This window comes from Protopterus annectens, chromosome 6.part0, assembly GCF_019279795.1.
Source record: "Protopterus annectens isolate FY-2018-M chromosome 6.part0, PAN1.0, whole genome shotgun sequence".
NCBI classification, from domain to species: domain Eukaryota; kingdom Metazoa; phylum Chordata; order Ceratodontiformes; family Protopteridae; genus Protopterus; species Protopterus annectens.
Genome location: NC_056737.1, coordinates 645673635 through 645701224, shown reverse-complemented (window position 1 = coordinate 645701224; position 27590 = coordinate 645673635). Strand labels below are relative to the sequence as shown.

The 27590-nt window shown below is 38.6% G+C and overlaps 1 protein-coding gene across 1 annotated transcript in view; it reads left to right on the top strand.

Moving 5' to 3' along the window:
• The window catches only part of TXNDC16 (thioredoxin domain containing 16), a 1725832-nt gene that overhangs the window by 53777 nt on the left and 1644465 nt on the right, over positions 1-27590 (top strand). Inside the window, exon 3 of the mRNA XM_044073553.1 lies at positions 13387-13508. Coding sequence (XP_043929488.1) covers positions 13387-13508 — 122 coding nt within the window. The remainder of the gene's footprint in view (positions 1-13386; positions 13509-27590) is intronic.

Here is a 27590-nt window from a genome sequence, read left to right as displayed (position 1 = left end):
GAAGACCTCTAGCTTTATTAATTGGCCGAGTTGGAGCCGAGGATTGGTTGTGAACCCATTAGTGAGAATGAAGGCGAGATGAACAACTCACAATGTAACATTATGGTGAGTACCTAACTTCTTGAGAACAAATGAATAACCACAGTAAAAAAAAAAAAGAGTCCTAGTGACAAAAGCGTTGAAATAAAGGCTTGTATGCTCAATTTGAAGTTTTTTAATTTTTGCTTTTGGTGGTTATCTGCTTCATACTGTTGGACCAGTATTCGTTGTGTTTTTGTTTGCTTTTATACTGGTGCAAGTGATTTTTGCTTTTTAAGAATTTGCCACTAATCGGTCCTCTTTCTCTCAAAGGATTCTAATCCTTTTGGAATGTTGGAAGACTATCTAAATTTCTCTTAAAGATAGGTAATGCATTCCAAAGTCTTGTAGTACTAAAATGGGGAAAAGGATCTTTGATAAGCTGTTTTACAAAAGGGAAGGTAGACTAAGCAGTTAATAATTGTATTCAGATTATGTGATAAAAATGATGCACTCAAAGCTGGTGCAAGTACTTTGTTTTTTAGGCACCTGAAAATTAAACTAATATCTCTCTTGTCAATTTACACTTGCTAGAATAGAGAGCAAGGTGTTTTAATCTTTCCTTGTGTGGCAGTTGTCCGACAGCTGTAATTTGTCTGTAAGGTTTACCTGCCCTCTTTCAAACTTTTTCCATCTGTGAAATATTATGTAAACCAAATGACTCACAGTACTCCAGTACTGGTCAAGTAACTGCTTTATGAAGACATCTCTTTATTTGTTTACTTTACTGCTTAAAATATTAAGTGTACCTATCTTCTTATTTTCATGGTCAAGTGCCTCTCAAAGGATAATCTCTTGTACTCCATTATACCCATATTCCTACTTTATTCAGCCACTGATAAGATAATTTCCATGACATATGCATAGCCATGCTTGTTTACATCATAATGCACAACTTTTTTCATGTTAAACCTTCTACCATGATTTTCGGTCTATGCCATTAACAAATTTGTAATGTGGACTTTATACTGGCTGCTGGTATTAACAATGCCACCTATTTTGGAGTCCTCTACAGATTTGCTCAGTCATGAATTTCCTGGCATAGGCTTTCTTGATATAATTATCCTTTATAATAGTGGACCAGGCACAAACCCAGGAATACCCACCCCATTAGTTTTAATTGATGAGAATTTATTCTGTAACCTAAAAAAACATCTGGCATTTAACCAACATGTAGCTAAGATAGTTAGAAAATCATTCTTTGTCTCCCAACTCATATGCAAGGGTATGGCATCCAGGTCCAAGGAAGTACCACTCTATTCTGCCCTTATCAGACCCATCATTGAGTACATTACCCTCTTTGGCATGTACTTAACCAAGCACTTGAAACATTGGGAGCACCTTCAAAGGTTCTTCACTAGGAGAATTTGTGTTGTGAATACCCCGTCCTACATGGATTGTCTTAGCGTCCTATCTCTGTACTCTCTCCAATAAGTTTCTAAGAGGTGACCTATGCCAAGCATATAAGACATCTTCACATCCAGCCCTGATGAATCTCTTGCACATCCACAACACAACAGCACCAGAAACACTAAATTCAGGGATCTGAACTCTGCGACATACGTAACACTTTCTGGAGGTACCAGTATGAGTCTCAAGGGATACCCACACTATGAAATAAGCTCTCCATTTATGTGAAGCAGAGTTTAACCCTGACCCTATTCAAAAGAATCCTGGATCAGTGGATGGGAAATCGCAAATTCAGTCCTCATCTGTCCCCATGTCTCTAATGGACAGAGGTTGACAGTAAGTAAATTAAACCCCAACTAACATACTTCCTGCCAACATAACCTTTAGCTACTTTTTTATAAAATACCCCACCTTATAGGGATCCAAGGAACTCTGATGCAAAACTGGGGTGGGTTGCATAGCTAGGCTTGTAAAGGCTCTGTTGGTTGTTAGCCAGGTATGAACCTATTCATCAGCCTAATTCGTCTGTAACCATCTAATCTACAGTAGGACCTGCATTGCCCCTTGGAATGGAAATCACAAGAGCTTTCTTCATTCACTGGGAAAAGCAAAACAGATTAATAAGATTGGTCATTTTGGAATAAATAAAATATAGGACCAAGATAGAGCCATTTAGGACTTCCAAGATGGCTTCACATTGATCAACAACTTAATTTCATCTCTCCCAGTTTGAAAGCAGAAACTGAGAAATAGCCTGTGAAATTGTCATTTTGTTTAAAAATTCAGTTAAAAGCAAGTAAGTATACTGCCTGTATGTCAGCAAAGAAGAAATTTAGAGAACCAGAAAAATGAAGAGAAAACACTGTTTGGGAGGAATTTTGCAGCTTTTCAGTAAAAAGAAGTTAAAGCTTGAGCTTTGGCACAAGAGATGGCGTCCAACAATTTACAGGAAAAAGCAAGTCAAATGTACTCAGAAGCGTTTAAAATAAACAAAACATTGAATGAGTTAAAGAAGCTTTAGCTATTCAGATGAATTAATAAAACTGTAAAAATCAGAGGTTGAAATGAGGAAAAGGCTGGCTGAGTATCAGACTTTTCAAGGAGTTGTTTTATAAAGTGGTAGAGTTAGAAGATGGAGAGCACAGAGAAAGCCTGAGATTTTCTGCTGTACTAGAGAAACTGGAAGGAACAGACTGTAGCAATTTTATGAAAGCACAAATAAGCAATTGGACTGGAGTTCTTCAGCAGGGTTTGTTAATTGAAAGAGCATATTGAGTGTATGCTCCAGACCTGGCCATGAGAAAGCAGTGAAGGACCTGTGTTATTAAAGATGCAGCCATACCAGCAGAAAGAGTTGATCCTGACAAAAGCTATGACAGAAGGGAAAAGTATAAACAATTAGGGACAGCAAAGTATTTGTGGAAAATTGATTATTTACTGTACACTAGTTAGAAGAGAAGCAAATTTACCCCAGCAATCGGGGAATGTCGATAGGCATTTGTGAGATTCAGGCTGCACTATCCATCTGTTTTCAGAATACTTTTTTCCTGGATGATCAACAGATATTTTCTGTTGTAGAACAGAATGAGGAGGAGAAAAAAGTGAGCCATCAAACAGAAGGAGACTTTGCTTCTCATTCTCCTGACTATAAATCTCATACAGCGAGACTTTCTAGTGAAGCGTTTTCCGGTGTTACAAAGGAAAATGCTTGAAAGACAGAAAAAAGCACAGGAATTGATTAAAAGAATCATAAGTACCTTGGACTTGAACCAGAGTCTGATGTTGGGAGATGGAGATGAACAGGAAGAAGGCCAGCAACGTTGAAATTATTGAATAAATGTGAGATTATTAAATTTCATTCACATTTGTGAAATATGGCTTTGCAAGTTAGTGGCTGAGAAAAGACTGGACTTTTGTTGACTCTGTTAAACTTGTGGGTAGACTATAAAGCATGTACCCTATATTATGTCTTTAATATTTTAATATTTAGAAAGATAATAAAGGGAATAAAGGAAGTAACTGTAAGTAAAACGTTGTTTGTTCTTAGTGTTTGTCTAAAAAATTTCATGATAAAAAATGATCTGATATGGTCTTTTCCATCCATTCCACAACTGATGGGTCTTTTCAACTTCATCCTTTTTTAGATTTTAAGATCGGCAACTGAGGCTCCTCCCCTTACCCATAATCCCTTTCTGCCCCCAACATTACATCAGATCTCATTTGCTGCTCTTAGAGTTGTGACATGATTTGTGGCTCAGGCTAGTGCAATGTTTGATATTTAGATTTTTGGAATACTTTTCTTCCTGGTAGTCTCGTATTTCCTTTTATAGTGCCTTCCCTTTCCCGCTTAAAAAAACTGTCTTGTCTAAGCCTTTTTCCACTTGCTGCTTTACTAGTTTTATCTAGTGTCCCTCAATACCATTGTTTGTAATTTTTTTCCCTAGCTTACAACTTTTTTTCTTTTGGGGGGGGGTGTATTATTTGCATACAATTGTTGCTAGTGTTTTTCTGTTATTTTCTTTACAGAACTGTTTGAAAAGCCTACAGGATTCAAGAAGTGTGTGGTGATGCCAAACTTTGCCTCCCACTCTAAAGGTGTGCACTGTTTGGGAGCAATTCATTTCATAGGTTCATAGATTCATAGATTAGTACTAAGCTAACTGCCCGTGTGAGCCATTTTAAGCCTAGCCAATTATCCCTTGTGAGACAAACCCTGCATCTTGGGTTTGTAAGGCAAACACCTTAACCGTTAGGCCACCCTCCCAACCCATTGGGTAATGACTGTTTGATTTGCATGGCTTTTGGTCATCAAGCCTTGATTGAGTGTCAAAATAAACTGGTACTTAAGGGTCTTATTCCCTCTGAGAAGTCCTTGGACAAACGCAAGTGGAGCAAAAGTGATTCCTCCCAAACTCAAGGGCAAAAAGATGAGGACGTGATCCCTGTCATCTGTTTTGTCTTCAAAACAGCTCTGATAGAAAAATCTTCCAAACCCTCAAATCTGACTGCTCTTTCAGATCCGATTCTAAGACCCTCCACCACCCCCTTCCAGAGCTGAGGTTCTCCCTGGATCTTATCTCTGCCAGGCTGCACTCGCCTTTTCTGCAGGTGAGACCTTTGCAGAGATCCTTGAGACCATCTTCCACATAGTTATCGTTAAGGTCCATCAAGTCTACCAGAAGCTTTGCAGAAACTTATGTGTATAGAATGATGAGGAAGTTCCTCAGGACCACAATTTATTTTGGAGTTCTCTCAGCTCAATCTCCCTCGAACCCATGAGTTTTGAACCCTTTCCCTTACCTATGGCTTCTCCTACCCTGATTCTTCCTCTGGGTGTGGGATTATTGGAACCAAGGTCTTATGGATTGTCCATGTCTGACATGAGGTTATGGTCTTCTTTGACTCCAGTATCGTCTCTGATCCAACCAGCTCTGATCTCTTCAGAGCTGGAACACTCCCAGTGCGGAAGCTTTGGTGTCGAGTCTGTAGGTCCGGGTTGAACTCCAAAGCTGTCGGAACCAACTCTTCCTCTTGGAGCGTTGGTGTTAGATTGCTCAGCTCTGGCTTCGATCTCTGAGCAGGACTAGGCTGGTACCCTTGGCCATGCTGGTGTGTTAACTTCATTTCCTACTGGAGTGGTCTTGAGTTTTTACTTTGTGTCTGTCTTTGAGGCAGTGGAGAGAGCCCCTGGGTCCTGACCCTGCACAGTTTATCCCATCGGGACAGCTGGTTCATACTAACCTCAAGACCACCCTCATTCAGGATTTCCCCTAGGCCTCAGAGTCTTTCCTGGAGCTTCCCCCTACAGATGCTGTTCGGAAGCATATGTGTAAGAGACGCATTGACTCCCCTCAGGAGTGCTTGATGGAAAACCTGGATTTTGATGGTGAGGTGTCCCCTAGATAACTCTGTTTGAGAACATCTCATAAGTGGAGATCCTGGAGTTACTGAGACTGAAATCAGGTTGGTCTTCTGAAACCCCTTTCCAGGAGGAATCCATGTTTCTTGAGATGCTTTTGGTTCTGGCTCAGCTGTTCTTTCCCTGTCAGATGAGATGGCAGATTTAATCTATAGTCAGTCATGGAAGGACCTGGAAATTACTGAACCAAACCCTTGAAAACTATACAGATACCTCGTGACCCCCTAAAGACTGTTCTTAGTGGACCAAAGGCCTGGCAGTGGATGCTCTGGCAGTAGTTGCAGCCACTAAGAAGGAACTCACAGAAGAAAGCTTTTCTGCCCATTCCACTAATAGAGTATCCAGGGCTTTGACAGATTTTGGAAACATGCTTATACTTCAGCTACCTTTGAAGCAGGGTCACTGAACTATCGGGCACACATGACTAGGTTCTTGACCAAGGGACTTTCCAAGTCTTTTTCTGGGTCCATGTCTGCAGAAGACAGAAACAGTGCATTCTCAACTGATCACCTTTCAATCCTTGTCAAACTCCTCTGTGTCTCTCATATCGAATGCAACAGAAGGTGTTTTGAGAGCTGCAGGAACAGGCATACATGGATGCATTTGTGTGATTTCATGGAGCCTTTTAAGATGCTAATGATCAAAATCTCATTTAATTGGTCCACTTTGTTCAGCCCCCAAAGTCAAAGATACACTCTCCAGTAGTGAACAGGATGGGAAAATGCTTCTTATTCTCTGTCTCTCAGAGGACTTTCTCTAGAAACCAGAAGTGAGGTAAGAAATTGTGGTTTAGGAAATCTCAAGGTTTTTCCCAGGATTCCTCTGGAGACCCCCCCCCCCGAGGCAGGGGGTTGTTCTAACAGTAGTCTTCACTCCTATGGCAGAAGAGGCCTGCAGATTCGAGGCTTTGGGGGTCCATTCTCCAAGAGGCTTTTACAGTACCCCTGAACATTTGCCTGACTGTTGCACTCTGGAGACAGTCATGGGGGTGGTGCTTGTCTCTTCATCAAGAAGTCTAGACTTCCATCACCAAAGATGTCTGGGTGCAGACAGTAATTTGCAGAAGCTATTTCATTCCCTTTCTATGTCCACACCCACTAAAAAACAAACTTCTTAACATACTACTCTTTTAATGAGAATTAGCAGCATTATAAATAAATAAAAAAAAATAAACTCTAGACAAGTGAGTCATCCAAAAGGTCCCACCAGACCAGCAAAGGTTTGGAACTTATTCCAGTTCTTTTTAGTGACAAAAAAGAAAGGAGACCCAAGGCCAATTGTGGACTTAAGTCACTTGAACCAGTTTGTCAAACCCACAAAGTTCCAGATGGTCACAGTACAGTCTATCCTTTCTCAATAAACTTGTCAAATCTCATTTCTTCCCAGTACACGTTCTGGAATTCATAAGGGAGCTCATTTGCATACAACCTTTCAAATTACAAAGTTACTGGAGAACAGATTACTGATCCTAAGAAATCCGGTTCAGCAGCTTCTTTCCTATATGCCACCAGCCTGAGTGGTTCTTCAACTTCTAAGATCAATGGCAGCCTCCATTACTTTGGTTTCCTTAGCAAGATAATGTACGAGTGTGTTACACTGGACACTTGTCCAGTGGTCCTTCAGATCCCACTCCCATGACCTTTCCTACACTTAACGATCTTTAGAAATCTTATAAATTAGTAGATTCAGTCTCCAAAAGTGTTTTGTGGTTGTCCTTTTGTTTCTTCCTCTCCCAAAGTCACAGTGGCCACTGATGCTTCCCAACTAGGGTGTGGCAGCTTTTCCTGGGATAGATGGTTTAAGGCACCTGGCCCCTATCGGAAACCAATATTCACATCAGTATCTCGGAGATGAGGGCAGCTCTCCTAATGCTGCAGGCTTTTTAAGATGTCCTACTTTTTATCCAGGCAGACATATCAGTATTCTGGTACATAAACAAACAATAGGTAACGTGCGTCTACCCACTGTGTCAAGAAACAATGAGAAAGAAGCAATCTTCCAACTGCTTTCTAATGGCAATGCATTCTGGGGAAGACCAACATTCAAGTGGACAGGCTGAGAAGATGTATTCTGCTACCTCACAAGTGATCTCTCAACACACCAGTGGCAACACAAATCTTTTGTTGATGCAGCCAACCATGCTGCAGTCTTTTTGCTTCTGCCATCATTTCCGCATGCAGCTGGTTCTTTGATCTTATCCCAAAGTAGGGAAAGTCCCCGAGAGATGGTCTGATCTTTGATTAGCCCTTTGGTCTCCTATACGTCTTCTTACCAACTCCTGTAGTTTCAAATTTTTTACAGAAAGCACTACAATGGAATATTGAAGTCCTCTTCATTACCTCTATCTGACCTTGACAGGTGTGGTTTCCCTAACTGTGGTCTCATCTGGTACATCCCCCTTGGGTGCTGGATCTGACTTCAGAAGTACGGTCTCATCTGTTCCGAATGCCTTATCTGGATATTCAAGCCCTAAAGCTAACCACATGGTTTCTCCACTTCCATTGGTGGCTAGTCAATCCAGGCTTTATCCCCAAGTGGTCCACATTTTTACTTCTCAAAAACTGTCCACTTGGAACTTTTACAAAAGTAAATGGGAAAGATTTTGTATGTGGGCTTCACAGGGAAATCTAGATACTTTTTCTGCTCCTATATCAGCAGAATTAGAATTCCTTGTCTCCATTTTCCATAATGGAGCTAGTTATTCTACTCTTAAGGTTGTTGGCAGTCATTTGGAATTTCCATGTGGGTGAGAATCTTGCTGCTTTAATCTCACTCAAATTGTGCAAAGCCTTCCTCAGAGGTACCTTTTTTTCTTAGACCTCCAACTAAAGAACCTGCTCTTTCTTGGAACTTGACCGTCTTGCTGCAAGCCTTGACCAGAACTCCTTTTGAGCCTGCTGCCAAGGTTGCCCTAAACTTTCTGACTTAGAAACCCTTTTCCTGGTGGCCAATACTAAAGCCAGAAGGTTGGCAGAGCATCAAGATCTGTCCTGTAAACTTTCTTACATTATTTTCCACAAAGACAGTTATTTTACTCTCAAATCCTTTTTTGTCTAAAGTAGCTTCACACTCCTCACTCAGAGTGTTAATCTTCCAGTGTTCATTACAAATTTTTCAAGTAAAGGAGAACACATGCTCCATTTGTTGGATGTGCACAGATCATTATGTTTCTACTTTCATTGACCAAACTTTTAGGAAATCAGTCAGTTGTTTATTTCATGTTCTGTGTTCAAAATGGGTCAAGGAGTGTCAAAGGTTGCCTTAGCTAGGTGGCTGACTGGCTCTATCTGCCATGTTTATAAGCAAAAAGGCTCGACTCTGCCATGGGCACCAAAACACACTCAAGATCTGTATTCACTAGTTCAGCTTTCTTTTCTAGTTCTTCAGTAGATGGACATTTGTGCTGCTGCCACGTGGTCTAATGTTCATGTCTTCATTTCCTATTACAAACTGGATTTGCTTTCCAGAGATAGGATGGCTTTCTGTTCTGCCTTCCTTCGGAACCATACCTCTCAATCTCTTAGTGCAAGAAATTTGGGTGCAGCCTAAAATAATGGAGGGACAAAGGCCCAAAAAGAGGACAAATTTTAAATATTACTCTTAAAAACTTAGAAGGTTGTTATAACAGGATTTGCATTAGCATGCATTTTTCTGAAGGATATAAAGTCTGAAATTCAAATATATGTCATTAGTAAATGACTTCAGTCTGCAGTGATTTGCCAGAAAACCACAACTTTTATGAGGAGCAGAACAAAAATAATGAAGCAAAAATCTGTATATTCTGCAACAATCTGGACAGTTGAGAGGTGTGTTCGGAACATCCTTACCATGAGACTGGCCTGGAGCTGAATAGCTGGGTACTCTCCCGATCAGTTTGAGGAATGGATGGAGAAGACAACATCAGATACAAAAGTTATGCACTTATCATGACGATAGATCTCTGCTGTTTGTTGATGTCCTTTAACTTCCCTCCTTACCCTTTTCCATCTCGTGGAAAGTTTTTTTTCTTCCCTTGGCTTCTGGTATGACTGCTTGGCCTGGCATTGGTATAGCATTACATACTCTCACAGCTCCAGTCCAGATTTTTCCTTTGCTGTCTTACAGTTTTCTAGTAATAGATGTTTACAATTTATTTAATGCACTTTTATAAGATTATGTGAGGTAATTTTGGGGACAGAAGGGGATTGTGGATTGAGGAACCTGAGCTATGGATCCTAAAGTTTGAAAAAGCACCAGAAGTCTGATCTGCAACCCATCAGCTGAGAAAAGATAGAAACAGACAACAAAGATCTATTGTTATGGCAAGTCCATAACTTTTCATTTATATTGTAAAGCAGTTTTACATAATGTACAGTAGTGGTATTTTAAAGGTTTGTCTGGGGTGTTGTCAGTGACTGTTGTGTGTGTTAAAGATATTAAGTAAATGAGTACCTGTTTTTGGTTGCCTTGTGCTGCTGGAGTGGGGGGATGAGGTGTAAAGATAAACAATATTAGCTGGTTTCCATTCCATTGCAGTGGAAGGCATTTTTGCCAGGGAAATTCTGTATGTTCTCTTCTGAGTGAAGTTTTCGAAGATTCCTTCATGCATCTGCAAGTTTTTAGTTGTTTTCTTCTCATTTCTAACTACATTTACATGGAGACATTCTGTCTGCACATGCAAGCAATTAATCTTTAGAGTTCTGTGCATTCTTTGTTGAGGGAAATGCAAAATTTAAAGGTACAATAATAAGCAGTACATTGAAAAATAACATGAAATTATCAGAAGTGAGTAGCCTTCCCAAGTACATTAATGTTGTAATGCATTGCATAATTTATTTTTATTTAAAGGTAGCCAGTGCACTTTTTCTTAAGACTAAAAAGTTGTTTTTTACAAACTTATACAAGCTGTTTTTCACATCCGTCAGTGGAATAGAAATAAGAAAAAAAATAGGCCACAACTGGTGAAAGTGGGAACATAGGCTGTAACGTGCTTTAGTGTGGATAACCTTAATTTTAGATCAAGTTATGACTGTGGGTGCAGATCTCAGTTTGGGGCATTTGCTGCTGTCTGGAGGGTTCAACTTCATTTGTTAAATGTACATAGTATTGTACCTTTCCCCAAGTTAATAGGGGTTGGGGGTGTTTTGGAAATTTTAGTTTTATATTTATATATACAGGGGTGGTTCATTACCTGGGAAAGGGGGGTTGGCATAATGGTTAAGGTGGTTACCTTACAAACACAAGGTGCAGTGTTTGATTCTCACATGGGGTAATTGGCTAGGCTTAAAATGGCCCACAAGGGCAATTAGCCTAGTACTTATCTATGAACCTATGAACTACTTTGTATGGGGTCTACTTCACCTTATCGCATGTTGAAAATATCAAACGGAAATAATGTCGTAAATACAATACATCGAAAGTGTTGTTGTGGGATCATGGTGCATTAGGGATGAAAAAATTTGCTCTTTCCTCACTGTTGTGCGATCTCAGAGTTGATATATATAATTAGCGGGGGATGTGGGGGGTGCAGCCCCCCACAAGAACAGTTTCGATGTTTATGCCGTTCGATATTGTCATCTTTTGACAAGATAATGTAGACACTTTGTTTGGGAAGGGACCTGGTTCTGTATAATGAGCAAATTCCTTACCTCAGTTCTAATATTTAAATCCAGTGCTATAATTTAAGTGCTATTACAGTTCTGCTCCTTGCTTAATTGCTTTTATGTTGCAGGGTTGGGCACTGATTGAGTTTTTAGTTTTATTCAAGGCTTTAATAAATAATTGGAATTTAGCCGAAAAGCATTTCCTTAACACATGTTCTAGCTGGGCATTGTATATTAACTAGTGGGGAAAACCTTGGAAATTGTCCATTTTATGACACTAGAGCATCATATTTTTTGTAATTATGAACATCTAAGAATTTACATATGCTTTAAGTATGAATTCATTTTCATATTTTCTGCATGTAGGTGCATGTTGGTGTGTTATTGGGATGGGGAGTTGCTTACTTTTCAGCATCTCCAGTGCCTGGTAATACTTGTTTATTTACTTATATGCTTCATTATATTTGTTTTAGCTTTATTTATTTAGCCACACATTAACTAGTGTATATCTGACCATTTTTAGCCATGACCCAGGATAGAAAAGTCAGGGGTAAGATCAATACACTAGTCAGGTGGCAAGTTCTGCATGCTTTGAGAGGTGGCTGGAAACAAGAGTACCAGAGAAAACCTTTGCAAACAATGCAACATCTGTCAGGATTGATCCCTAGATCTTGTATATCTATTGATTTTAACAGTATTTTTCAGTGTATTTATATTTTGCACTTTAAGCTGTAGAATATGTGTACTTTTGTCCTTGATTAAATGGGTAACATTTGTTTATTTGGATAGTATGAAATGAGGCAAATGGCTAGAGTTCGTTGTTCAGAAGGTAGTTGAGAGGCATGTGAGGCCTTATAAACTGGCGATTCCATTGTTAGGATTTGCACCTTAATATTCTAGGTAGTACACAAGCCTTCACGTCACATTTGCAATTCCCCACCACCCCCTTCCCTTCTCCCATCATTAACACAGACAGATTTGTAGCTGATTCACACCATGTAGAACACAAACGCCTCTGCTTATGACATATTCCCTTTTAAATTCTAAATTATTTTGCATTCTGGCCTGCATTCATGTTGAGAATGAGTCTGGTGATTTAGATACAGTACTGTGCCTCTTGGTATGTAAGCTAACCATAGTCCTCTGTCTTAGTGTATGGGATTGGGTAGTTAGGATTTAAGTAGTAGAAGTGATAGGGCACACAGAGGGCTCCTTTATAAGTTGCTTGTGCAAATCAATTGGCTTAAAAGGCAGCATTTGATGTTGGTTATATATTCCCTATTTTGAAGGCATAAAAGTACCTTTAAATGGAGAATTAACTCAGTTTTTAGTACTAATGTCATTAACCTAGTGGGTCGAACACTCAAGAAAACTAGACACTTGTGGTTTTACACTTTGTAAAGAAGGCTTGCACAAAAGTTGTATTGCTTTGAGTTTGAACAATAAACTTAACACCTACTGGAACAAATAGAGATGCTTGGCCTTAAAAAACAACAATACTTTTCTAAATTTCTAAACATCTTGTCACAGAATTTCAAAAAAAGTTATGTAGATTTGTTTAATAATAGATGTACTAAACCTTTTTTCTTTTCTTCACCGGAACATGAGTAATTAATGTTTTGTAAATGTTAATTTGCAGCTTGTATTTCATTGTAGCAATATAATATAGATGTATTTATCTCAGTTGCTGTATGTACTTAATCCTATGTATTTTTAGATGCAATCTATTCTTTGTCCTTTCCTTAGTGGCCTGGGTCATGGCGTAAAAGGGTTTTGGGTCAAGTTCACATGTCTGATTAACAATGCATAAATAAGTAATTATGTAATTAAATAAAGCACTTGCCTGGGGGTAGCCAAAACTTTTAAGACAATGTATTGTGGTCTGACTTGTCATTTTTGGAGACTGGGTGCCGCAAAACTTTTTTTTTATTATTTATTCAGCAAAATACTTTCTAGCACACAATTTTTGTCATTCTATATTTGTATATTTTTTGCTTCTGTCTATGTTTAGTTTACTTTTTTGCAAAGAAAATCTTAGCATGACTGTACAACTGTTTGGTATTAGTATACGTGGTACATTTTGTAACAGAAATTTGATAAATATTGGGATTTTTCTTATGAATCTTTTTAGTCTTAAAATGAAAATGTGTGACAAAAACCTTAAGGTGTCACATGGTTATGCTAGTTTAAGCACGTTCACACAGATAAACCACGTTTGTCACACAAATGTATTTAATACACATCAGTGTTGTGTGTTTGTGCTTGCTTTACATGTGTATAAAAATAGCTAGATAGCCAGATTAGTAGAATTTCTGTCATATAATGAGTATGGATGTAGTTATTTGATTTTTTTTCTCAGTCAGAAATACTTGCTCATTTTGCATGTCTTTATTTCAGTGCTGTTCTTTATAATGAAGTAACGTACACATCATCTTATGGAAGTCTTCAGAATATTGAAAATTCTGCAAAAGGGAAGAATAATGTCATTTTTGTTTATGTCAGAGCAATAGGAATTCCAGGTAATAAGTTATCTTTTCTTTGAAGAATATAAAAAACATATGTGAACGTGACCAGTCTATTCACTTGATTAAACACATCACACAGACTCTCTAGAAGTTGTCTTTAAAAGTTTGTTGTGATATTGCAGTTTAAAAAACAAAACAAAACCAGAGAACTTGGAAGAGTTAAACTATCATAAGCGGTTTAATTGCTTCTTTTTTATTTTTATTTTTTGAGAAACCCATTGTTTTGAAAGCTTTCCTGTACATATACATAAGTAAATTGACTGAGTCACTCACTTATAGGGGATGCTTTATTGTATCCCAAGGTCTGCAAAAAAGATTACTATCCAGGCATACCTGTTAGGAATAATTGCCATTGTGCCTTTCTGTGTAATGTGGGTATGTATAATTCCTTGGTAGAGCAGGGTGAGATGTCCTTTGGTGTAAACCATTAACCTTAGATCACGATCTTTGAGCTTTATAATGCCTGAGGAATTGTGAATTTCTTGAAGGTTTGTTTGTCTTTTCGGCTTTTCCCAGTTGGAGGTTGCCACAGCGGAACTCCGTTTGGCTAATGATTGGCAGTAGATTTTTATGGTGCCGAGTTGCCAGCCCCCGACGCCAAATCTTCAGCGAAGGCACGCCCATTCACGCATGTCTTTCGGGGGCCACTCGACCATGGGGAGGACACGCAGACTCCACATAGAAGGCACTCCCGCCGAGAATCAAACAGGAGAACCTCTTGCTGTGAGGCAACAATGCTACCACTGTACCATCGCGGCCAAGCCCTCAAGAAAGAAATTGTGGATTTCTTGAGGGTGCATGGTAAAAAAAAAACACATACACAATTAGATTCCTGCTAGGGAATCAGTTGTTGACAAAATGATATTTTTCTAGGTCACCCTAAACAGTTAATATTTTTCTTGCTGCTGTTGAGTAATGCTTCATTAACAAGCTGCACAATTCCTGGTGCAGAGTTTCATAAGATGTGGCCCCCATTCAGTTTAAAAGGTTGCTGTGATTATTGAAAATTGGCACTTAGCACAGAGGATTAAAGCTTTGAGTTGCTAATGAGCTTAATATTTTTGTCCAGAGTTTGATTCCCTCAGTGCGACTGTGGGCAAGTTACTTGAACATTGTTTCTAGCCTACCTTGAAAACAAGTGTGTGTTTAGTGGGTTTACATATTTAATTTTACTTATGTTTTTTAACTGCAGATGATGCCTGCCAGAACAGTGTGGCAGTTGAAATGCTATTACACAAACAGGTTTCAAAGTAAGCAATCCTTAATGAATTGTTCTTATCACAAATGAGCTGCCATTCTAGGAGTTTCTTTTACAGTTTGGTTTCTGATCCCCTAAGTTCCTGAAAGTAAAATCATTGGAGCACAGTACATTTTAATTGAAAGAGTGGGAAACATTGTATAACTTAATAAAGCAAAGAAATGATGCATTATAAGTTATACACAGAAACATGATGGATCTAATCCCTGCATTTCAGTTTACTGGTTTATTTTCTTGTAGGTCAGTTGCCCAAAAAAGAAAGCATATGGGTATATTCTTGTCAACACAGCTTTTCATAAGTTTACCATAAGGGTGTAGTAAACAGACAGTCATTGTAAACTCTGGTCTCGAGGTTGCAACTTTATGGAGGATTTTTATTTTGGTTAACCAGAAGGGCTCTTAATATTTTACCCCATATTAATGCTGCCTTAAAAGGCCTAGGTATTAGAGAAGGGGTGACAATCAGGTCGAAGTGGGTTTGGTCGAAGCCACTTCAGTTGAAGTCTGGAGGTCGAACAACGACAATGTTGAATACGACATTGTGTAAGTACGAATCTCACCCCCATCTTGACCTATGTTAAAGCCCGTTCAGAAGTTTACGGCGAGACTTATTTCGGCAGAATTTTACATTGTCAGTTTCGCGGAAGTGGGTTAGTGATACCGTCGGGTTCGACCTTCTAATGGTAAACCTTAGAGAAGCAGTGTAACCTTTGCTTTTTTGCTTTTAAGGGATTTTCTACAATTTCCTTCAGAAGAACCTGTCCCTCCAACGTGTTCTATTTGTGTCTCAAGCAAGGTTTAAGTCCCTGAATCAGGTAGTTCTGATGTTTGTTTTGCTGATGTGAAAAGGTCCATTAGAGCACGATCAAGGATGCCTTCTATGCCAGGCATAGATCACCCCTCAACAAATCTGTACAAGACTGAGAATATGGATAGGGCTTTGAAGCAAAGCACATACGATATGTTTATTCCCTGTATTCTTTTTGTGAGGAACCTCTGTGGACATTCCAAACATAGCATGTGGATGGTCAGGTACATACCGAAGGGGGCATTGTACTCAATCATGAGTCTGAAGGCTGAATACAACAAAACAATGATTTCCTTGGACCTAGATGCTACACCCTTGCTTATAAGTTTAACAACATAGCATGATTTCCTTACTACCTTAGGTGTATGTTGGTCGAAAGCAAAGTTATTGTCTACATATGTCCCAAAATGTCTGACTGCTGAGTCTGCTCTTAGGGGTGTGTTATCATTGTGCATTTTGGCACTGAGTTTTCAACCATGGCTCTGACACCCAGCATGTTCATAATGATTAGTGTGGTACTGTATTAAATGTCTTAGCCAGGTGTAAGTAGGCAGTATGCATCATTTTGTCTTGTCTGTTGTCTTGGTGATCTTCTTGAAGTCCACCAGGTTGAGTAGGCATGATCTGTCCTTGAAATCAAACTGGGTTGGATGCAGTGTTAGAAGGTTTTCTATATCATTATTAATCATTTATAAGGATTTGTGTTCATAGGTTCATACAACTCCTGAATAGTTTAAATCAAAACTAAACCTGATCAAACTTTTACCGTGGAGGATCTGCTATCTGCCTTGCAACCATTACAAGTTGCCAGTGATATTCTGGATACAATAATCTTAAGAATGTGAAGATCGGTTATCTCAGCTCATCAGAAACTTATCACAAATAAATTCTGGTATACATCAATCCAGGACAAACTTTTGGAATTCGGATACAAGAGACAACATAATATTTTAATAAGGGCTCAATGAACACTATGCAAATCAAAATCCAATGCTCCCAGGCAAGTTTGTGTGAAATAATTTAATTATCAACATGTTTTACTCATTCTGAGAATGGCAAAATCTAACAAATCATTTCTTTGGCTGGGTCATAAGTTATGCATTGTCAAAGACCACCTTGATAAGCCAAAACATAAAATATCAAACAGTTTTAAGGTAGCAAAATACTAGTTAGAATTTCTCCACAATTGACCTGAATGTGACTTCATTTGAGCTTTTTCCTGATCTCTACCTTAAGATTCTTGGAATTTGTTTGATGGGAAGAACTTGGTGAGCCTGAGATTGAAGACGTATATTATTTATCTTACCTCCAACTCCAGTTGGAGGCTGACATTTTGATTGGTTGTTGCCGGGCAACAATAAAACTCTTGACACTTTAGAAAGGAAGTAAATAACATCCTCACTATCTTTTTTGGAATATTTCACTTCTTTACCAAGTGGTACATCTGAACAATCATCAGATGATCTCACATACTGTATTGGTAAATGTTCAATCTTTAACAAAACAAGTTGTATTTAATTTTCACAGGTAATTAATATATTAAAATTCTTACTCAGATGATGAATTTTTTTGGTCTTTAATTACATTTTCTGTTTAGCCTGAATTAAATTTTCTCCCATTTTAGGGAATTGCTGTAGCACTATGTAGAACTGATAGATTAGTTAGTTATGATAGCTAGAGAATACCTCCTAGTTACTTGCATTGACTCGCAACTGACTAGAATATTATTGTTTTTGTCTGATTGCTATTAGCATTAAAACTGCAATAATGTTATTATTTTACCTGCTGTTCAAATATATAATCAAGATCAAGAGATCTTCAGGGTTCAATCTCAGCCTTACTACAGGATATGTACCCAAAGAGTGGCATACAGCAACAGTGGACCCTCTCCACAAAGGTGGTGCCTCAACAGATCCTGGAAACTATCGCCCCATAAGCCTGACTAGCTTGGTCTGCAAAGCTATGGAAAGGATCATCATGGACCTCATAAATAAAGATATTGGGGACCTACAGACACTGGATCCTACCCAGTTCGGCTTTAAGGGCAGATCCTGCCTCTTAAACCTGGTTGATTTCTTTGAAACAGTCACCAAGGCCATTGGCGAGGGGAAGGTGGTCCACACAGCCTACCTGGACCTCGCAAAAGCCTTCGATACAATACCCCACTCGGGCATTATAGATAAGCTCACCAGCTTAAATATAAACCCCTGTGTCACTAGATGGGTTCCAAACTGACTCAAGGACAGAACCCACATTGGTTACAAGTGGCATCCCACAAGGCTCAGTCCTGGGACCTCTCTTGTTCGGTATATATTTCTCAGAGGTACAGGCCAACATGGAAGGACTGTGGCTGACCAAGTTCGCAGATGACTGCAAACTGGGCACCATAATCGACTCTCCAGCCGACACAAGCATCCTCCAAAAGGGCCTTATAGAAACAGACAACTGGTGCCAGAGCCATGGCCTCAAGCTAAATGCCAAAAGTGTATAGTCATCCCCTTTGGCAAAACAAAGTGCCCACAAATTACCACATAGGTGGTAGTCCATTAAGTACAGAAGAAGTAATTAGGGACCTGGGGACCCAAGTTGATAGCAATCTCTCATTTGACAACCACGTGGCCAAAGTGGTTAGAAAAACATTTTATATAGCCCACCTAATCATGATGGGATTCACATCTAGATCAGGGGAGGTCATCGTGCTTCTTTACTCATCCCTCATCAGGCCCATAATTGAGTACAATGCCCCTTTTGGGATGTACCTTACCAGACACCTGCAGCAACTGGAAAGACCCCAAAAGTACCTCACCAAGAGGATCAAAGGGCTCAAACAGATGCCATATGCTGCCCGGTTAAAGAAACTCCAGCTCTACTCAGTGACATACTGCCTGCTCAGAGGCGATCTGTGCCTGACGTATAAAGCCATGTCCAACCCGGAATTAATGGACATGCTGCACCTCAGAAAATCCAAATCCCATCGAGCTACGCTCTCAAGAGACTTGAAACTCAGCACTGAAATAGGACATGCTGGAGGGACAGATTCATAACCCAGAGGCTCCCTTCACTCTGGAATAAAATCCCAGTCCAGGTTAGGCAGAGTCCCTCATTGACTCTCTTCAAGAGGAATCTTGATGAGTGGATGGGAGATCGAGGTTTACCCGGTATCACTTCTGTGTCACTGTTAGACAGAGGCACAGTATACTAACCTCGAAAAAGAGCATAGCAAAATTAATTTAAAATGGGTGGCGAAACACACTCTGGCTAGGCTTATAAATGCCCTAGGGGAGATAGCCTAGTATGAACCTATAATAATATTACCACTTTACATAATTTATTCTCTTCTCAGCTAAGTTGAGTTAGGGTAGGCCTGTTGGGGATGAGAAGATTTTTCAGTATCGAGTTACACGTAGTTTGCTCTTTCCCTTATGGTTTTTATATATACATGTTAAAAGGTTTTACTATAAGTTATTAACTTTAAAACACATTTAACAGTGGAACATAAGTCATTTGACGTTTATATCAGCCATACATTCTCCTTTCTTAAACTGTTTAGAGCTATAATTGTCAAGAATCTGCCAGGAAAAGTGTTCTTAATTAAAATAGCTACATCCTGTTTGTGTAAGGTTTTAGAGACAGGATATGACAGTAATAGATGGTGCTGTGTTAGATGTTCACTACCATCTTTAACCAAACCCAACTTATTGTTTAGTTTATATGCTCTTGCATGAATCTAAATTAATTATTCCACAAATTACATATTTTGAGCAAATTAAAAAACGTTGCAGTTTTATAGGGAATGATAGGAATACGATAATCAATCAAAGTTGTGATAGATCTCACACATCTAGTCAAAGTGATTTAAATACTTCCAATGTTTGTTTGTTTGTTTGTGTCTTTCGGCTTTTTCCCGGTTAGGGGTCGCCACAGCGGAACTCCGATCCGCTAATGATTGGCAGTAGATTTTTACGTACTGGCTTGCCGGGTCTAACGCACAACCTTCAATGAAGGAACGCCCATTCACACATGTCGCCACACAGAAGACGCTCTAACTGAGAATCGAACGGGCAACGTCTAACTGTGAGGTGACAGTGCTACAGCAGCACATACTTCCAATATTTACTTAATATTCAGACAGATTTAGATCTGTCCAATCCAGCAAGGTTTGCTTTTTCTCAAACAAACAGATTTACTTACTAAGAGTAAATAAAAACAGAAGCACCAAATAAATGTGCTGCCCAGAATAACAGTCAATCCAAAAATCCACAACAGGGCAGTACAAAACGAAGGCAAATCCAGGGTAGTGCAGATCAATTTATTCAGTTAACCAATGTAAGAGCTTTCACACTTACAAAACTGCTTCTTCAGACTTTAATGAAGACAAAGTAAACCATTCCTTAAATAGTAGTACATCACTTCCCCTCCTTAAACTAGAGAGCAAATTGAATTACTTTGTTAGAGAACACAGATCTGTAATCTAATAAAATACACACACACACACACACACACACACACACACACACACACACACACACACACACACACACACACACACACTCAATATGGGTTTGGATGACTTTATCAAGTGCCCTACCACTCTCTGCTCTCATTTTCACTATCCATCTAGTCTCAGTGGCCTCCGTTTTATTCCTAATAACTCTTAGCCTTTCATTTACTGGTGTTTTCCCAATAACCGAAAACCTAAACTGATGTGTTGTCATTCTTTATAATATGCTTCACTAGAGCATTGGTATTTATATTGTTACTAATGGAATATAAATGTTCCCTTATTCTATCTCTGTCTCCTGTCTGTCTTGCCTATATAAAACAACCTACAATGACGAGCAGTGTGCAAGATAAACTACATGCATACTACTCCCACAGTTAATTCCTATTTTAAAAAACAAAATTCCTTTTCAAATCCGGGTGGAGAAACTGCCTAAAAGTATCAATAAATTTAAAATAATTGCATTTAGAGCAAGGCAATGTTACAGTTGTATTGTCTATATAATTACCTACTCCTGTTTTCTTGGGGTAACACAATGGACATCTCAAAGATTTCATATTCTTAAAAATAAAACCAGGATTAGGACCCACAATCTTTCTGATTTCTTCATCAGCAGAAAGAATGGGCCCAGACTTCTTATAAACATCTAAAACTTTTCTAACATTACTTGAATATAAAACCGGCATCCTCGTTATACCTCCTAACTTCCTAATGGTTAGTTCACATTTGTCTGTGGTTTTGGAAAAATAGGGTCTAGCCTCACTACATCTCATCCCCTGTACCTGTGTTAGGATATAACCTCTATTAATAAACTGAGTCTGTAAATCTATTATTCACATCTAAAAATTCCCTTGTCCGCACTCAGTCTAGAAGTTCTCATTCCTTTTCCTTTCGCAACATTATCAAAAACATGGGAGGGATGCATAATTCTTCTATGTAGCAAGTTATTCCAGCCACATTGCTTCTGTGTAGCATTGTAATAACACCACCTGTATGTTTTATTACCTTTATGTCCAAAAATCAATTTCTTCATAAGAAAAATTCAACGTAAATTTAAGAAAGGTGGTGGTACTATTGATGTACTCATAAAATGACCTCAATCCATCCAGGATTCCTTCCCACACCAAAAACAAGTCATCGACAAACAGTCGATGAAAACTTACAGATTTGTCATACAGACCTTTCATTATTGCTTCTTCCTCCCAAGCTGCCATGACTATATTGGTGTAGCTATTGGCACATGAAGTGCCCATATCTGTGCTATTCTTCTGTAAATAAATCTTATGTTGGAAAATAAATGTATTCTCCAATACTACCTCCATCAGTCAACATAAGTCAATGAACTTGTGTTCAAATTCACTGTCCTAAAGAATATTGTTGCAATAATGACACCCCCTTTCTCATTGGGTCTATTTTTGAACATGGAGTGTACGTCCAGGGTGATGAAAATTAAATTCCCTAATTCTGATTTACCTCTTAGGAACATATACAGGTCTTCAGAAACTGTTTCAAATTCCTTAAAACTTCGATTCTTATCTAATAATGGTCTAGTATTCAGAATGGACACAAATGTTGTTCAAATTACTTGCTAAATGCTTTTAAGTAGGAGGAACCCCACACACACATATGAAACAAAAGCACTAAACGTCTGGTTTTTAAACTATTTGATTTTACATTAAAAACATTTGGACTTCAGCTGAACTTGTGGTTTATGCTGCCTGAGTTATCTTTGTTTAGTTACTTGTTTGTGTTTACTTTACAAGTCTGTTTGAGAATATGTCATTACTTGGAGACTGTAGCAATTTAGACCAGCTTGCTTGTTCTGGAAATTACTCAAAAGCCATTGGTAATTTAACTGTACTTTTACAACAGGTCAGTCAGCAGGTCGCTAACTTATTGGGTCCCAGCTTTGCTAACACATGGCATGGTTCATCTTCATATGGCCTTGGACTTCCCCTAACTCAAGTAAGTGGAACAGATGTTCATGAACCAGTTAATGAAGCCCCTCCATTTGTTGTGTTAAATGAATGGAAAGTAAATCGATTTAATATTGATCCAAATGCAGCCAACCCAGTTTAAGCCTGCAGACCAATATCGGGCAATGAGTGAGATGTTGCGCTTCTTTGATAAATTTTTTCATATGAGAAACTGCAACTCTAGAACTGTTACTTGACAGAGTGTATTGAAACACACCATGTCCCTAAAGGGTTGAGGCTGTGGTGATAGCCAAATGGGCCTGCGAATAACCCAGAGATGATCCCTGTGTTACATGTTTTCGATAGGGGCTGGCTGTGATACGAGAGTGATGATAAAATTTAACAACATTGACCTTGAAAAAGTCTCTAAGCAAATAGATGCCTTGGATAAAAAGATACATGACTTACAATTTAGCCACTGCAAGACTAATTATTTGAATATATTCGACAATATAGACAGACAGTGTAATAATATTTTGGATAAAAAGATTAAAAAATTTATAAGAGATTCTGAACAGTATTTAAAGAACAGGACTTATCCAAAACCACCTGGTCTCCATGGAAGCGGAGTTGGTGTGACCAGTCGACAGGGTACAGAGAAGGAAGTTCCACCCATGGAGACAGGAAGTGTTAACTTGGAGCATAATGGGAAGGCAGTCTATCTAGAGGATGGAGGTGTTCAAAGATCTGAGAGACTCAAATACATCCGGGAACAAGGTTATGCACCAGATCATCAGGATGACCAATACCTGAGAGAAGGAGTGAAGCCCAAGGTGAGGAGGTGGAACAGGAGGCAACCCAATTGATGCCCTTAATGGTCAGTAATTCGATGGATGAAGAAGTGTTTGATTTTCTTTATAAAGTGATTCTGAATGATGAAGGGGACTTCACTGTTTATAATTATTCTGCTGAAGTGATTACTAATTCTCATGCTAATTTATTATCTAAAGGCTTGTCCTTTGTTCCCACTAGTTGGACGAACTTGGTTGAGACAATTATTGACTTAAAATTTTTTGCCATATCATTATGGTTTAATAATGTTGGGATGAACAATGAGTTACATAGACTGGGTATTTTTAGTCCCCCTTGCAGCATTTGGTGCAAGAGTTTGAAAAGTTTTGTTAAATTGTCATCAGGCATGTGATAGGCAGCACATGCCAAACTGAATTTAACAAGGAGAGAGAAAAAGTTATTAATTGATTTGTGTACAGACTCCAATATAGGAGTGATGAAACTGGGCAAGGGGGGTGGGTTGGTCAATATGGACAGAATTAATTACTTAAATGCTATGAGCCAGCTGTTGACAACAGATACCTATGTTTAAGTTTCTAAAAATGGAGTTTATGTAGTTTATTTGAAAATTGATAGACTTAGAGGATATGGTTTTACAAGGTCAGATTTCAGAGAAGGAATATAATTGCATGTTCAATCCAAAACTGGTTATGGCCCAATTTTTTGGCATACCAAAAGTTAATTCTGATGTTGATAATCCACCCTTTCAGCCAATTGTGGATGCAACAAGGTCAAAAATCTGTTTTATTGCTAGATTCCTGGATATTAGTTTAAAAGGTGGGTTCGATATAATTGAACGGGAGAGCTACAGAATCCTGAAAGCTCCAAATTCTGAAAGCTCCAAATTCTGAAGACCAAAATCCTGAGACCAAAATCTTGAAAGTTCAAAATACTGAAAACACAGAGGATACCAACACTGACTATATTCCAGCACAATTACATGCAGAAACAAATAAAACACAAACCGTATTACTCTTCTCCAAGTATAAGAAGGGGGTCAAGTGCCCCTGCGCCCCCTATACCCCATGCTACTTAAATACATCAACTCCGAGATTGCACTTACAAGTAGCAGGGTGTGTGGGGGCACAGCCCCCCAAATGTGGGGTGCAGGGGGGCTTGCCTCTCCCTGCATATAGTTGAATGGTAATATGCTTCTGTATGTACTTGCGCTGAAATCTGTTGTAAAGGGCCATCTTTTGAGATTAGCAAGAATATTTTCTGAATTGGATATTTTTCTGTAGAATGTGATGTTTTTATGAACATGTTTATAAAGCGAGAGTATCCCCTTGAATTTCTTGATTTAAGTAAAAAAAGGTTGTTAGGAAAAGAGAAAGCGAGCATTTTCAACCTTTATTGTGGTGTGGAATTCTTATAGGAAAAGAAAATGAACATTAAACTACAATGCAAGGTAAAAGAATGTTTATATCCACCTACAATTTGGATAGTAAGGTCATAACAATTATTAGGAAAAACTGGGATGTATTTAAGATAGATCAGAATATTTGCCAAAAAAATTAGGAAAAACGGTAGTTTATAGAAAATATAAGTCATTTAAAAATTGGTTAGAGGGTGCACTGATGGGAGAGCCACAGTGCTTAACTACAGGTTTGTAAAAATGTGGTTTCTGTACCCAGTGTTCCACAGTAATCTGTGGTAATGAGTTTGTAGTTAGAAATGTCATGTATAAAATTGAAGGGCGTTATAATTGTTGTAGCTCTAATATGGTTTATCTTGCTAAGTGTAAGCAGAGGCCAATCTTCTATGTAGGGAAAACATCTAGAAGGTTGAAGAATTGCATTTAAGTGCATTGTTTAGATATTAAGAAACAAAACAAAGTACAAATGCCCTTTATAGGCATGTAATAGATCGTAGGTTTTTGACGGTTAGAAACCATAGTTCATTCCTTTGGTTTTTTGATTATCAAAAAAAAATGAAGAATGATATACAGGGTGGGGTTGTAGATGAACACCTGGACATTTGTGAATTAAGATGGCAAATCAGGTTAAATGCAGCTAACTACCCTGGTCTAAATGAAGGACTTTCTATTCTGTCCTGAAATTGAAGCTTATTGATTTTAAGTGATTTTTATTGGTCAAAAATGACCATGTGATTTAATATGGAGGTGTATTTAAATGTTTGGAATGTGTAATTATATTGAGTTCTGATGAAGTTCCAGTCAGGAATGAAAGTGCTAAACTTCTGTTTTTTAAAGTATTGGATTTTATATTAAAAACATCTGACTTAAGCTGAGATTTGTATTTTATGCTGCAACACTGAGTTTTCTTTGTTTGGTTACTTGTTTGTGTTTTTACCTTACAAGTCTGTCTATGCTTCTGACAAAACTATGGCAGAAGGGCAAAATCCTAAACATGGTAGACTGTAGAGTGTTTGTGGAAAATGAATACTCACTGTATATCAGTCAGAAGAAGAGTAAATTTATTCCTGTAATCGGGTAATGTGGAGGGGCAGGTGTAAGTTTCAAGCTGCTGTATCTGAAGATTGGTCATTTTTTGATGCAGAACATGCTAAGGAGGATATACCAAAGTTTTCCCTCCAAAAAAGTAAGCTGTCAAACAGAAGGGGACTCTGCTTCTTGTTCTTCTGATAATAACGCTCATAGAGAGACTTTGCCAGTGAAACCTTTTCCAGTGTTCCAGAAGAAATGCTTGAGAGACAAGAGAAAGCACAGGAGTTGACTAGAAACCAAGAGTACATGGGAAATAAACTAGAGACTGGAGTTGGGAGAGGGAGATCAGCAGGAAGAAAACCAGCAACTCAGAAATTGATGAATAAATATGAAATTTCAAAGCAGCAGTCACATTTGTAAAATATGGCTGAACAAGAAAACCTGAAAATATTAGACTTTTTTGACTCTTAAACTTGTAGAGGACTCCAAAGCATATGCCCTACGTCATGTCATTAATATTTGGAAGAACATTAAGGACAGAGGAAGAGGAAAGAAAGAGGACAATTTTTGTTCTCAACAGTATTTTTATAAAATATAGCATATATTGCATGTTTTATAATGAAGCATTTTTAGTTCTTTTTGTGTGCTGTATGGATACTAAAGTAAACTTGTATCCCTTTTTTCTCTCTTTTTATTTTTAAGAAATGTAGGCATTGCCATGTAAAAGCAGAAAAAAGCCTGGATAAAAGCATATTTAAGATAATAGGCTTTGATCTTGGGTTGTTGAGGTGGGGGCAGGTTGTAAATGTATACAGATCATGATATAAATAAAACTGATATGCTTTTTCTTACTTTTGCATAGGGGGATGACTAGATTAAGGCCCTTGGATTGATTTAACATCAAGTTTTAAGTGGAAGCAAGTAAATAAAATAACATTTAATATAATCAAAAGAGTTACTTTAGCAAATGATCACAGTGCAACATGAGAATCTTGTAGCTGAAGACAATTGTGTATCTGGCTGTCGTGTTTCTATGGAGACGAGGTGATAAGAGGGCAATAAAAATAGAATACTTTTTTTCTTTAAGTGGCTTAACTATAATGGTTTCTGAAAGCATTCATGTTATTTTCTGCATCTGGGAAAGGAGTAAAGATGAGACAAAAATATGCAGACAACGGGCCTGTGGCCGACCAAGTTTGCAGATGACTATAAGTTGGGTGCTGTCATTGACTTTCCAAATGATGTTAACAACTGCAAGAGGGTCTCACAGCAGCTAATGACTGGTGCCAAAGTGATGCCTCAAGCAAGCTAAATACAAAAAAATGTATCATCATACCATTCGGCAAAAGTATGACCCCTGTTGATTAACACATCAATAGCAACCCCCTAAGCACACAACCCGTGGTGATTGACCTGGGCACTCTGGTTGATAACCTCACATTCGACCATCATGTAGCAGCAGTGGTCAGAAAAGCCTTTTACTTGGTTCATCTGATAAGTAAATGGATTTCATCCAGAAAAAAGGAGGTCATCATCTCTCTATACTCCTCCCTCAGACAAGTAATTGAGTATAACTCCCTGTTTGGGATGTACCTCTGCAAACACCTGCACCATCTGGAAAGGCCACTGAAGTACTGTACCTCACAAAGAGAATCCATGGCCTCCAATACCTGTCCTATGCAGACCGGCTCAAATGACTATTACTCTACTCTGTGTCATACAGATTGCTCAGGGTTGATATGTGCCTCGCCTAAAAGGCAATCTCGGACCCTGCCATATTATGGATACTCCATAATCCATAAGTCTAACTTGTCATGTGCTACCTGTTCGAAAGGCCAGAATCTAATATGCGACATCAGCAAAACCTGCTGGAGAGACAGGTTTGCCTCCCAGAGGCTGCACCGTCTCTGGAATAGACTTCCCATACATGTCAAACAGAGCACCTCACTGACCCTCTTCAAGCACAACCTTAGTGAGTGGCTGGGATACCACATATTTGTCCTAGGGGTTTCCCCTGTATCCCTCATTGACAGGGCGACAGGTGCTAACTGAGATTTCTTTTTGGAGATAAACTGTTGGCTAGGCGTGGAAGGGCCCCAGGGCCATTAGCCTATTAACCTCCTATGATCGTATGACAGCACTTAGTGTACATAGAAGCACCGACTGTACCTTGCTTCTTAGCATGGAAAACCTTAATTGTAGGTCAGTTAAAGCCTGTGAGTGTAGCTGTCATTCTGGTACAATTAAACTTCATTATTTGAAGATGTACATAGTTTGTGTGTTTGTATTAAGTTAATAGGTTCTTGGGGTGATTTTTTTGGGGGGGTTCATTAA